Here is a 12,737-nt window from a genome sequence, read left to right on the forward strand (position 1 = left end):
AAGTGGTCGGTATTTGTATAATTTTCGCACTACTAAAGCTCTTACCATTCCGTCGATCAGTTCAAAGTTTGTCTAAGTTTTTTCAATTTATTTACTTATTGCCACTTGACTGGAAATTTGCATTTAGTTGTTTGCTTAAATACTCGAAACGCTCAATTTGCACTTCCTTCTACACTATGTTGATTTAACTGGTTCGCTTCATTTGCAGAATATTACGCATTCAGGAAGTTAAAATAGCAAATATGAATATGCATATAAAACTAGATTAGCTGCAACTTGCGAATATTTGTCAATGTCATTTGAATTTTAACTGTTTCTAATTGGAGACATCTGTTGGCAAAATTACGAACTACTCTCTTAATTTCAATCGTTTGCAACCCCTTGAATTATATGAGTGAATTTAGTCATGTAGTAATATGAATTTATTATAGTACCTGTTAAAGATATCAAGAATATTTTTTTTTATATTTCTATAATATTAGAATTAATTTTGTGGGTAACCTCTCTCCAGTGTGCTGTTGCTAACAGCAGTCGGAATGTTAACGCTGCCAATCGATGAGCCACTGCTAAGTTACGATATCAAGGAACTAAATGAACGATCCAGTTCACTGCTGTTCATTGATTTGAACTTATTCCGAACTCAGTTAACACAGCTCTGCTCCACAAATTGTCATCTTCAACCCGAAAAACATTAAAGAAAACGCAAATTAGTCGAAAATCGCAATATAAAATACATACAGTGAGCTAAGATAGATATATATAAGTAGAGTAGAGGCTTGCAAGGTGCCGGCTACGTAGCAAACGGCTCCATGCAAACGTAGCCTCATTATTGTTTGTGTATTTACATATGAATGTGTGTGTGTGCGTGTGTGACTGTTGGAACAATAACAAGCCAACAAAATGCCAATGAATTGTAACGGAACAGCGTTCAATGCGGCCGCTGTCTTTGTGCCGCTGCAGCAGCAGAAGCAGCGATGAATCATAGGTGAGTTATGCGACTTGCTTTGAGTGTCGCCCAAACTCGCTGTCAGAGTGTGCATATGTATATTCTGTATGTATGTGTGTGTATGTTAATTCGCAGTCCGCAATAATCGTAACAACAACAACAACAATATCAACGGCCGTGCCTTAATATCGAACGTAGAGCAATAAAAAAACAAACAAATACAAGCAAACGAAACGTTGGCAAAATGCCGCTGCTGTCCAAATGTTTTCCTTGCTTCAAATTTAAACGTGAGGAGGTCATAGACAAGCTGGACTACAGCAATACCCCGCTCCAAGATGCCTTTCCGGAGGTCTGGCAACACGAGCGCACACTCGAGGAGCTGCACTTGAGCAATGCAAGGGTAAGTAAACAACGTTCCCGTTAATCTAATCTAATCTAACTGACCAACGTATCTATTTCTATTATCAGCTGCAAACGCTTCCGCCGCAGCTCTTCTATTGCCAAGGATTGCGTGTCCTGCAAGTGAACAGCAATAATCTGGAGAGCATACCACAGGCCATCGGCTCACTGCGCCAACTGCAGCACTTGGATCTGAACCGCAATCGTGAGTCACACTCAAAGATAGATCCATTCATCTTTAACTGACTCTTCTTTATCGCCTTTTGCTTGCAGTTATTGTCAGTGTTCCGGAGGAGATCAAAGCGTGCAAGCATCTGACTCATTTGGACCTCAGCTGCAACAGTCTGCAACGATTACCGGATGCCATCACGTCGCTGATATCGCTGCAGGAGCTGCTGTTGAATGAGACTTACTTGGAGTTTTTGCCAGCCAACTTTGGGCGCTTGGTCAATTTGCGCATCTTGGAGGTGCGTCTCAACAATCTCATCACATTGCCCAAGTCCATGGTGCGATTGATAAGTCTGCAACGACTAGACATTGGCGGCAATGAGTTTACCGAGTTGGTAAGCAATTGAATATTCTATTTCCTGGACAAATTTAATGACACCGTCTCTTCACAGCCTGAAGTCATTGGCGAGCTGAAATCACTGCGGGAACTGTGGATCGATTTCAATCAAATTCGTCGCGTATCGCCAAATATTGGCAAACTGCGTGAACTGCAGCATTTTGAGGCCAATGGCAATCTGCTGGATGCGCTGCCCAATGAACTGAGCAATTGGCGCAATGTCGAGGTGTTATCCGTGTGCTCCAACAATCTGGAAGCATTCCCCTTTAGCGTGGGCATGCTCAAGTCGCTAGTCACCTTCAAGTGCGAGTCAAACGGTCTCACTGAGCTGCCGGACAGCATAAGCTACCTGGAACAGCTGGAGGAGCTGGTGCTGAGCCACAACAAGCTAATGCGTTTACCCAGCACTATTGGCTCCTTGGTGAAACTACGCTTCCTCTTTGCCGACGACAATCAACTACGCCAGCTGCCCGACGAGCTCTGCAGCTGCAGCCAATTGAGTGTTCTTAGTGTGGCCAACAATCAGCTGTCAGCGTTGCCGCAGAACATTGGCCATCTGGCCAAGCTGAAGGTGCTAAATGTGGTCAATAACTACATTAATGCGCTGCCAGTTTCAATGCTGAGTCTGGTGAATCTCACATCGCTGTGGCTAAGCGACAATCAATCGCAACCCCTGGTCCCACTGCAGTACTTGGATGCGAGCAATAAAACGCAGCTGACGTGCTTCATGCTGCCCCAAGTCACATTCAAGATGCAGGCACAGCAGCAGCAACAACAGGTGCAGGAGCAATACGAATTCGTCTATGCCAACAACCATCAGCAGCAGCAACAGCCACAGCAGCCATCGAGTCCATCGCGTCGCATTTGCTTCGCCGAGGAGGCGACCATATTGAGTGCCGGTAACAACACCAGCTCTGCTGCCCCACAACCTGCACCCAGCTACACCAGCCAACCCAGCAGCTATGTGGCAGCACCGCCACACACACCAGAGCAGCTACCTGCTGGCAGTTCGGTGCGTTTGATGCGCTCGCCCACGCCGTATCCCAAGGAGCTGCGGCAAATGGCCAAATACATGCGGCAGGCACAGGCGGCGAATGCGGCAGCAGGCGGGGCAAGTGAAGTGCGCGAGGCGCGTGTTGTGGTGCCCAATGGCCAGGTGGCCATGCCACACTGTGATAGCAATCAGGATGCTGTGGATCATGCCACAGCAAGTGCAATATATGGCGTTGCGACCAGCGATCCAGCGCACATCTATGGCGTCTACCAGCAGCCGCTTCCGCAGGCGCAGCCAACAACGCAGGAGTATTATGGATTGCCACTGGTCAACTACGATGCCCACTATCAGCAGCTGTATGTGGATGCCAATGCCATGCCGTTGCCCACGACGCATTTGTCAAATGGCGACCAGAGTTACGAACTGCAGCCGCTGCAGCCTCAAACAGTTGTGGCGCCACCTCGCATGGAGCCACCGCCTTATCATATAGCGCGTGTGTACACAAAGAAGACGCCCGAGGATCTGACACTCTACGAATCCATGCGTCAGCGTAAGCAGCAGCAACAGTTGCAACAACAACAGCAGCAGCCACCAATGTCGCCCACACAATCGCTGTACGAGCAGAGCAATAGCTATCAAGATGCGCTCAATAGTAATTTCAAGACAACAGCAATTGGCGCCCAAACGGAAGAGCTTGACTATCAGAACAACATCAACAGCAGCGAGCTTAATGATCTGCCTCCGCCACCGGCGGCTGATGACGAAGAGCAACAGCAGGAAACAGAGATGGCCATGGAAATGGACGATACGTTATCACAGCATTCATTGAACTCCACAGCGACCAACAACACATCCAAGGGCAGCAATAAGAAATCCACATGGATCTTTGGGGTGCACAAGAATCCTACTGTGAAGCAGGTGACCCTCAAATGGGAGAACAGCATTGGGTTTGATGTGGCCGAACTGCTAAATCAGGTGCGTATACTGCAATGCTACACAAAAGAGTATTGGCTTACTTATTGCAATCGTTTTTCATATTTACTAGGTGGGCATCTTTGTAAGTGCAATTACCCCCAATTCGAGTGCCGCGCGACTGCTGAGCCTGAACGATAAATTATTGGAAATCGACGGCTATGACCTGACCAATGCCAATCTGAGCGATGCCAAACGTGTGCTGCTTAACTGCGGCACAGTTATAAATATAATGCTGTCACGAAAGTGATATCAAGTTTATAGCACTTCCCCCACAATCCACTCCGAACCGAGACCGAAGACTTTTGCGCATTTTTTCTAAAGCAATTTAAAATAACGCTAATATAAATCAACCTACCATTAGCATTTAGCAAAAACAGCATTTTCAAGCCATAGACGTCCTTTGCACTGGCGCCATAAATGCTTTTCTTTGACTCAACATTATCTACTCCTATTACGAAACAATATTATCAATCTTCCAGTTGTTGCATTTCATTTAGTTATCATCTATTTCAACTGCCATTTTAATAATGTACGTAGTGGACTTCTATGTACTACTGAGTTCTGTTTATTTTGGGTTTAGACACATTCTTCATTCATACGAAACACAAGTATTTTAAGTATTCGAAATCTAATTTAAGTCATATAAATTTCCTAACTATATAAGTAGTGCTCTAAAAGCCTTTAAAAAACATGAAAAGAAAAAAAATATATTTAAGCTTGTTACTTGAAGTTGATGTAACCTGATGACTTGATGAAATTATGTTTATTAGGTAATATGTTAAGGAATAATGAGGTTTCAGTTATAGATTGTTAAAATATGGACCAGTATTCGATTGGTATTGAAAGTGAAGCAATATTATTATTTCTGTGTATTCGAATTGATCATTAATCTCATGAATTCATTAAAGATATTTATTTGTATCAAACTTGATAGTTTACTTAAATCATGTACAACATATTAATAATGTGGTTTTGACCCTCTTTAAGTTTATGTTTAATCCCAACGTTGTGCTCTTTTTTTTCAACAGCCAGTGTAATTCATAGTATACATCTTAAAATAGAAATCTAATAATAAATAGTGCAATTAGCGTTGATTATACGTACATACAATTACGAGTACCATATAGACAGCATTTACAAACATAATCGCATATGCATTTACTACATGTGTGGTGTTCTTATAGGATTTACATACATACATAATAACTTAATAATAATATGAAATTTACATACATATAAAAAATATTTATATATTTACAACTCGCCTATTTTACGCCCAGCGTTGTTCAAATTTGTTCCAAAATTAATTAGTTTAAAGTTTAACAAAGATATTAGCTGTTTATGTGAGTTGTTATGGTGCATACAATACAAAATACAAATGCTTCGAGTATATTAAACAATATACAATTTATGTAACATGTAATCTATATTTAATGTCTAATGTCTATATATCAATCGATCGATCAATCATTTTTCTACGACAAATTGTTGAATTCTCATACCATTGGCGTTGTGAACAGTATTATTATTTAGCTGGTTATTAATGGTGAATTGTGCTAAAGTTGAACATTGCTATTTCTATATTATACATTTACAATACAATTTACATTCATTCAATCACAAACACACACCCACACACAAATTTAGCTATTGTAAGGCGCACACAAACATAATTCGAAAATTGAATTTCGTTTCTATGCGCTGCTAACAAATCACCCAGAGACAAAAACAAAACGAATCATGAAAGAAAATAATAAATAAACACACAACTTTTCACTTGAGCTGGCCTTTTGTCATTTCGTCTTGTTTGCGATTTAATCTTACAGCAAAAACAAAGCTCCTTGAGCTTGTTTGATTAATGTCCACTTCCTATGCTTAGCTCACTTCGATGGTTTTTTCTGTTTCTCCATTTCTTATCGGCAGGCAATTATCTAAGCAAATTAATTGTCACCAAGGAAAAGGCCCACAACATGAAAAATACGGACAAAAACTACGCCTTGTGATTAAAGTACACACGAAAGGATAAAAACAATTTTTTTTACTTTCTGTTATGTTTAATAAAATCTCTATGTAATTCTAGCACATGGTCGATTAGTCTTCGATTTTCTGCTTCTAAACACTCTGAGACTACTTCGCGCATATAATTATCGGTATTATTGTAATACTCTTGTCCAATTTTCTTTTTTAAGGGCAGCTCCAGAACATTGTATGATATCCAATTTTCATCCTTAAGCCGTTCTTTTACATGTATCATTACGGCCTTCGCACTGAGTGTGTGGCCACAAATAACCCAACCAGTCGGAAAGTAATTAACTGGATTGCAAAAGAATTTATAGCGACGAGGTCGATTTGGTGTTCTATCGCAAAGAACTCCAAATTGCTCTAGTAAATCCCAGTTATCGTGAACTTTGATGGGTGTGCGAACTCCAACTAAGATTAATGCTAAATGTTTTTGAAAATCTTTTTTAAAATTCTGTTTGTCATATACGACGACAGGTGCTTTGATATTTTCTTCGGGATCCTCAATGGCCAAGACTTTAGACGTCATTCTGATAGCTGCTGGAAGCAATATGTTTTTGTAAATATAAAGATTTTCATAACAGAGTTAAGTGTTACCTTAATTAGTTATTCCTTAATTAAAAATAGAGCAAAATATATTTGTTTTGTTTACTCTTAAAGTTGAAAACAAACTGCAAAGTTCGCTCAGCTGATTCATGACTTATATCTTAATAAAGAGCTTTGTGATTGGCAAAAGCTTACCTCCGATGATTTCATACCCAACAGCTGAAGCTCATTTTATCACTTAAATTTGTATGCAATTTCTAATAGCTTATAGAAATTTGTCTTAAACCAAACATAAACAAACATTGCTAATTTTAACTACTTTATTTTCTCCTTTTATTTTCATTCATATAAGCTCTATGCAAGTTCAGCACATATTTAAACAGTCTAGTTCCATCTGTATCTATTGCATCTGATACTACTTTCTGGATAAACATATCACTGTTATAATATTCTTTACTCTCTTTTGTCTTAAGCGGCGTTTGTATCACATTCTCCGATATCCAATTCTCCTCACTTAATCGCTTTTTAACTTCCTCCAGAACTGCAGCACCATGCAACACAGGTCCACTTATCATGGTCCCCGGCACCCACTTTCCTGGCTTTGTAAAGTAAAAGGAATATTGTCTTGGCTTTTTATCCTCCTTGACACTCTTCGCTTCGAATCTTCGCACCGTATTCCAATCTTCGACTACTTCGATGGGACTGCGAGTACCCAGCAAGAGATAACCCAAATGTTTCCTAAAATCGGCTTGGAGATTTTGTTGATACAAGTATTTTGATGTTTCCGGTTCCTTGGGCAGGTCTTCATCGGGATCTCCGATAGCCAACACTTTTATTTTTGAAACAGCTGAAAAAGTTTTTATAAAAACTTATATTTTGATTTAATATATGGTGTTTTTATTTTTATTTACTTGTATTATCTTCTGTTGTTAGTTTGTCCATTGTTTGTTTACAGAAATTAATAAACCAGCTGATTTGTAAACTCTATCAATACTTTTCACGACTGTTGAAAGCTTCAGATTGCCGGAAACTAAATGCACTACACATAATGAAATACAGCTAATTTCACAAGGAAAAGCTCAAAAGCTCATTTATTTTGAATATTTCAATTGTTTGTGCTTACTTAAATACTCTTAAATTAAAGAATGTAATAAGAATTATCTAAATATTATTAATTTATTGTTTCTTGTTTTTCACATAATTCCTGTGTAAGTGCAACAAGTATTGAAATAGTCTATTACATTGTGAGTTCAGCGCAACGGACACTACATGCTGAATGTATTGATCACAGTGGTAATATTTTTTACTATAATGTGTTTTAAAAGGCGTTTCTATCGCATTATCCGATACCCAATTCTCTTCCTTCAGTTGTTTTCTAACTACATCCATAACTTCGCTTCCACAAAGAGCGGGTCCACTTATAAGAATTCCAGGTGGCGAGGCATTTCCCTTAACACAATGAAAGCTGTAGCGTCTCACATGATTGCTTTTCTCTTGCACCGAAGCTCCAAACCGCCAAACAATATCCCAATCGTCGATAACATCAATGGGGCTACGAGTTCCTACTAGTAGATAACCCAAATGCGATTTAAAATCCTCCTGAAAATTGTAACGATCGTACTTTGATATACGCTTATTGTCGGTTGAACTTTCCTCTGAATCTCCAATAGCCAAGACTTTAGTTTTCGACGTCACTGCTGACATTGCTGCAGATGAATCTAATAAATTTACATAATAATAACATTTTATAATTAATAAGAATAATTTATTAATTATTTATTTAGCTTTACCTTTATCGTGTTCTGTATTAACGCTTTCCATAATGTTGTCTGTTTGATTTTTGCTTGTCTGACACAGCTGAGTGTTGCCGTAGCTTGTGAATGACAAAAGCTTTCGATACGTCGGCATTTTAACACACTGCACATAATGAAATACAATTATTTCACAAGAAAAGCTTGAAAGTTTTGACTGATGTTTGTTTATATTTTGTAGTTGTGCTCAGCTGATCCAATGGAAAACAAACCAAAATATACAATGAAGGCAACATCGACCGAAGATGAGATACAATGTAACAATGCATCTATAAATTGTAATGTACTTGCTATAGGAGATCTAGAAGCGATCGTAAAATCGCCAAAACTGGATAGCTGCAATTTTAGCAAAGACTTTGAAACACATTTGAATCGTCTTATTAATGGATATTCAAACTCAAACAAATGTGGAAAATATATTCAGTATGAGTTTAAAGTTAAAAGTGTGCAAGTAAATAATCAAACGCAACATTATTATTTTAACTATCAAGACTCCGACAACGGAAACATTGTTTGGGCTCGCACAGTGGTAGATGCGAAGACTATGCTGCGAACTGTGAAAAGAAATCTCAGCACGGAAAACTGGATTGCCGACAATGTACTGGAAATATCATTTAATAATAAATCTCATTTTAATCTACGCCGATCCGACGGCTATATTGTAACTAAAGTCTATGAATGCCTACGAGAACACGACAGGAAAATAGTTCAATTTATTTGCTATTTGTATCAACAACATAAAAACAAAAAATTGCTAGAATAAACAATCTGTGATGAAATAATAATATAAAATAAACTAAATTATGTATATATAAAAAAATGAGTACTTCTGTTTTTATAGCCCGAATAAAAATAAATTACGAATAGAATTATAATCTTACCAATCGCACAGCTAATGGCTAATTTTGTGGTTGGGCAAGTTTACAATCTTCCCAAACAATTTCACCAAGCAAAAGCTTCAAAGCTCTTTTTAAAGCTTACTTTGTGTTTATAAATTTGTCAGCAGTTCACTTGGACGATTACTGTGAAGAGTTTGTGTCATATCTGTAGTTTATTAAAATATAAATAAATATTACAAATAATAGAAAATTGTGCAATGGATTCCGATACAAATGAATGTTTAACGCCTAAGAACAATATTTTGGCTATTGGAGATCAATTCCCAAGAAACCCACATAAGAAAAGAGATAGAGCAAAACGTGATTTCAATGCGGAGTTCACAAAAAGATTATCGCAACTTGTCATGGGTGATCCGAATGTGATTGCTGAGGATAAGTTCGTTATGGATGAAATATATTTGAATATTGTCAAAGTCGACGATCTGACCCAGCATTATGTGTTTAGCATTAATAAAAACACGACCGATAAGTGGATGTCTCATGTTCAGCTAATTGATGTCAAGTACGTTTTTCGTGCTATAAAAAAGAAACTAAGCAACGAGAAATGGATTTCAGAATATGTGATGGAAAAAACCTTTGACAACAAAGACACTAAGCGTTTTAAGGTCGACGATATGGTTTACCAAGCAAAGAGTGACAGTATTAAGGAACAAAGAAGGCAAATATTTAACTATGTTTGCTTTCTGCAACAGGAATTTCGGAAGCAGAGGAAGCTGTAAATTGACTCGATTTTAAAATTAAAGCGATAGTAATAGATTGTAATTTATAATTAATGACGCTCACTGTAAAGTAAATTTAATAAACTATTATATGTATATGTATATATTCTTATAGTTTTCCAATTTCTTAAATTATTTTACAGAATCATATCATTTATCTGACAGTATATATTTAATTCACTGTACATTTGTAAGCCCCTCGAGTCAAGTGCAAAACAGTGAGGTGTGAATTTCTCAAATTTACCAAATGAATATACCATAAATACTGAAAATATGCCAACTATTTGGTATATTAATATATTGCATTAAAAATATAACATACAGTATAAAATATATACCAGATTGTCAAAAAAAGACTTTTGTCATATACAATTATTTCTTAAATAACTTTTAAAATTTGTATGTCATTGCAACCAAATTTTCAGGAATCATAAATATACAACAAATGTATTTAGAAGTTAATGTAGATATACACTCAACTGTGCTTTTCTTGTTTGTTTCTGTTTAGATTACCTGCCACACAGCTGATCAAAATGGTATTGATGACTAATTTTGTGATTGGACAAGTTAACTTTCTTCCCATAGCGAAATACGAACAATTTCACCAACCAAAAGCTTAAAAGCTTTGTGTTTGTTTATAAATTTGTCAGCAGTTCACTTGGACTTGCACTGTGAAGAGTTCGTGTCATATTTGTGGTTTACTGAAATATAAATTAATTTTACAAAAATGGAAAATACTGCAATGGATTCCGTTGCAAACGAGCCTTCAACATCTAAAAACAAGATTTTGGCTATTGGCGATCCAAGAATACAAAGAAGCTCAAACAAGAAAAAAGAAATAACCAAACGTGATTTCAATGCGGAGTTCAAAAAACGATTATCTCAACTTGTCATGGGTGATCCGAATGTGATTGCTGAGGAGAAGTTCGTTATGGAAGATCTTCTACTTAATATTGTTAAAGTAGACGATCTGACGAAGCATTATGTATTTAGCATTAATAAGACGGACGAAGCTTGCATTTCCTACGGACGCACAATTGCCGCCAAGTCTGTTCTTCGTGCTACAAAGAAGAAACTCAGCAATGAGAAATGGATTTCAGAAAATGTGATGGAAAGAACCTGTCAAAAGAAAGACGCTGATCATTTTATGGTCGATAATACTGTTTACCAAGCAAAGAGCAAAAGTCTTGATGAACAAGTCCAGCAAATAGTTAACTATGTTTGCTTTTTACAGCAGGAATTTGTGAAGCAAAGGAAGCTGTAAATTGACAAGATTTTAAAATTAAAACGATAGAAATAGATTATAATTTACAATTAACGGCAGTAGCTGTAAAGTAATAATAAAGTATTAATAACATTAGTATATTATATTTTTATAGTTTTTCAGTTAAAAAAAAAATGTATCAAACATTATATATTTAATTCACTATACATACACGAATCGAGTGCAAAAAAGCGCAGTGTGAATTTCTCAAATTTATCAAATTAATATACCAAAAATACTTAAAATATAGCAAGTATTTGGTATATTAATATATTTCATTTAGAATATACCATAAAGCACAAAATATGTCAGATTATCAACCAAAGACTTTTGCCAAATATGTACATTTATTTTTTAAATAACTATTAAAATTTTTATTTGATGGCAACCGAATTTTCAGGAATCCTAAATACAAAACGAATTTATTTAGTAATTAATATACACAAATACTCAACTGTGCTTTTCTTGTTTGTTTAAGCTTAGATTACCTGCCACACAGCTGATTAAAATGGTATTGATGACTAATTTTGTGATTGGACAAGCTTACATTCTTCCCATAGCGAAATACGAATACGTGAATTTCATCAACCAAAAGCTTAAAAGCTTTGTGTTTGCTTATAAATTTGTCAGCAGTTCACTTGGACTTGCACTGTGAAGAGTTCGTGTCATATTTGTGGTTTATTGAAATATAATTTAATTTTACAATAAAATGGAAAATTCTGCAATGGATGCAAGTGAACGTTTAACATCTAAAAGCAATATTTTGGCTATTGGCGATCATTTCCCAAAAAACACCAATAAGAAAAGAGAAATAACAAAATGTGAATTCAAATCGGAGTTCCCAAAAAGATTATCTCAACTTGTCATGGGCGATACGTATGTGATCGCTGAGAAGAAGTTCGCTATGGAAGATCTTCTGATGCATATTATTAAAGTAGACGATCTGACCAAGCATTATGTGTTCAGCATTAATAAGACAGACGATGCCTGCATTTCATATGGCCGTACAATTGATGCCAAGTCCGTTCTTCGTGCTACAAAGAAGAAACTCAGCAATGAGAAATGGATTTCAGAGAATGTGATGGAAAAAACCTGTCAAAAGAAAGATGCTACGCACTTTAAGGTCGACAATACTGTTTACCAAGCAATGAGCGACAGTCTTAACGAACAAGCCCATCAAATAATTAACTATGTTTGCTTTTTGCAGCAAGAATTTCTGAAGCAGAGGAAGCCTTAAATTGACTAGATTTTTAAATTAAAATGGTAATAGATTGTAATTCGTAAGTAATAACACAAACTGTAAATGCAATAAAATATATTTTTTAATTATTTATATATCAATGTTTATATTATATCCTTAGAGTATGCCAACTTCAAAAGCTATTATATTAGAATATTGAGTGAAGCATATTTGAAAAAGTATGTTAATAAATCACAATAAACGTTGACTCACATTGAAAGTCCTCTAATTAAAGGAAATAAATAAATTCTGCAAATAAAACAAAATAAACTATTATATTACCATACATAATTATATTAAACTTGTGTAGTATGCAAACAATTTTTATATTATTTATTTACAGAATCTACAACTTTTATG

At 36.5% G+C, this 12,737-nt stretch overlaps 4 protein-coding genes across 7 annotated transcripts; 2 read left to right on the plus strand and 2 right to left on the minus strand.

The window, feature by feature from the left end:
- Nucleotides 1-632: 632 nt before the first annotated feature.
- On the plus strand, nucleotides 633-5,655 carry LOC117568729 (protein lap1). The gene is made up of 6 exons (XM_034249548.2): nucleotides 633-985; nucleotides 1,082-1,346; nucleotides 1,415-1,550; nucleotides 1,619-1,908; nucleotides 1,966-3,879; nucleotides 3,950-5,655. Exons 2-6 carry the CDS (start codon nucleotides 1,191-1,193, stop codon nucleotides 4,124-4,126), a joined length of 2,673 nt encoding a protein of 890 aa, XP_034105439.1. The 5' UTR covers nucleotides 633-985; nucleotides 1,082-1,190; the 3' UTR covers nucleotides 4,127-5,655.
- Nucleotides 5,656-5,742: 87 nt separating this feature from the next.
- On the minus strand, nucleotides 5,743-7,521 carry LOC117569391 (uncharacterized). Of its 2 annotated transcripts, none has more exons than XM_034250520.2 (3): nucleotides 7,356-7,521; nucleotides 6,496-7,291; nucleotides 5,743-6,435 (listed from the first exon to the last, which is right to left on the minus strand). In XM_034250520.2, the coding sequence occupies exons 1-2, from the start codon at nucleotides 7,384-7,386 to the stop codon at nucleotides 6,765-6,767; spliced, it is 558 nt and encodes a 185-aa protein (XP_034106411.1). In that variant the 5' UTR covers nucleotides 7,387-7,521; the 3' UTR covers nucleotides 5,743-6,435; nucleotides 6,496-6,764. The 2 variants fall into 2 exon arrangements, with proteins under 2 accessions (XP_034106411.1, XP_051861126.1); XM_052005166.1 differs by having other exon boundaries at nucleotides 5,743-6,438.
- Nucleotides 7,522-7,617: 96 nt separating this feature from the next.
- On the minus strand, nucleotides 7,618-9,223 carry LOC117570981 (uncharacterized). 2 transcript variants are annotated; one of them, XM_052005165.1, is made up of 3 exons: nucleotides 9,137-9,223; nucleotides 8,235-8,361; nucleotides 7,618-8,162 (listed from the first exon to the last, which is right to left on the minus strand). In XM_052005165.1, exons 2-3 carry the CDS (start codon nucleotides 8,350-8,352, stop codon nucleotides 7,621-7,623), a joined length of 660 nt encoding a protein of 219 aa, XP_051861125.1. In that variant the 5' UTR covers nucleotides 8,353-8,361; nucleotides 9,137-9,223; the 3' UTR covers nucleotides 7,618-7,620. The 2 variants fall into 2 exon arrangements, with proteins under 2 accessions (XP_051861125.1, XP_034108819.1); XM_034252928.2 differs by lacking the exon at nucleotides 9,137-9,223 and having other exon boundaries at nucleotides 8,235-8,600.
- Nucleotides 9,159-12,565, plus strand: LOC127565643 (uncharacterized). Of its 2 annotated transcripts, none has more exons than XM_052005163.1 (2): nucleotides 9,159-9,869; nucleotides 11,621-11,994. In XM_052005163.1, the coding sequence occupies exons 1-2, from the start codon at nucleotides 9,352-9,354 to the stop codon at nucleotides 11,790-11,792; spliced, it is 690 nt and encodes a 229-aa protein (XP_051861123.1). In that variant the 5' UTR covers nucleotides 9,159-9,351; the 3' UTR covers nucleotides 11,793-11,994. The 2 variants fall into 2 exon arrangements, with proteins under 2 accessions (XP_051861123.1, XP_051861124.1); XM_052005164.1 differs by having other exon boundaries at nucleotides 9,219-9,869; nucleotides 11,621-12,565.
- Nucleotides 12,566-12,737: the final 172 nt, after the last annotated feature.

The sequence above is a fragment of the Drosophila albomicans genome, chromosome 3 (assembly GCF_009650485.2).
Source record: "Drosophila albomicans strain 15112-1751.03 chromosome 3, ASM965048v2, whole genome shotgun sequence".
NCBI lineage: Eukaryota > Metazoa > Arthropoda > Insecta > Diptera > Drosophilidae > Drosophila > Drosophila albomicans.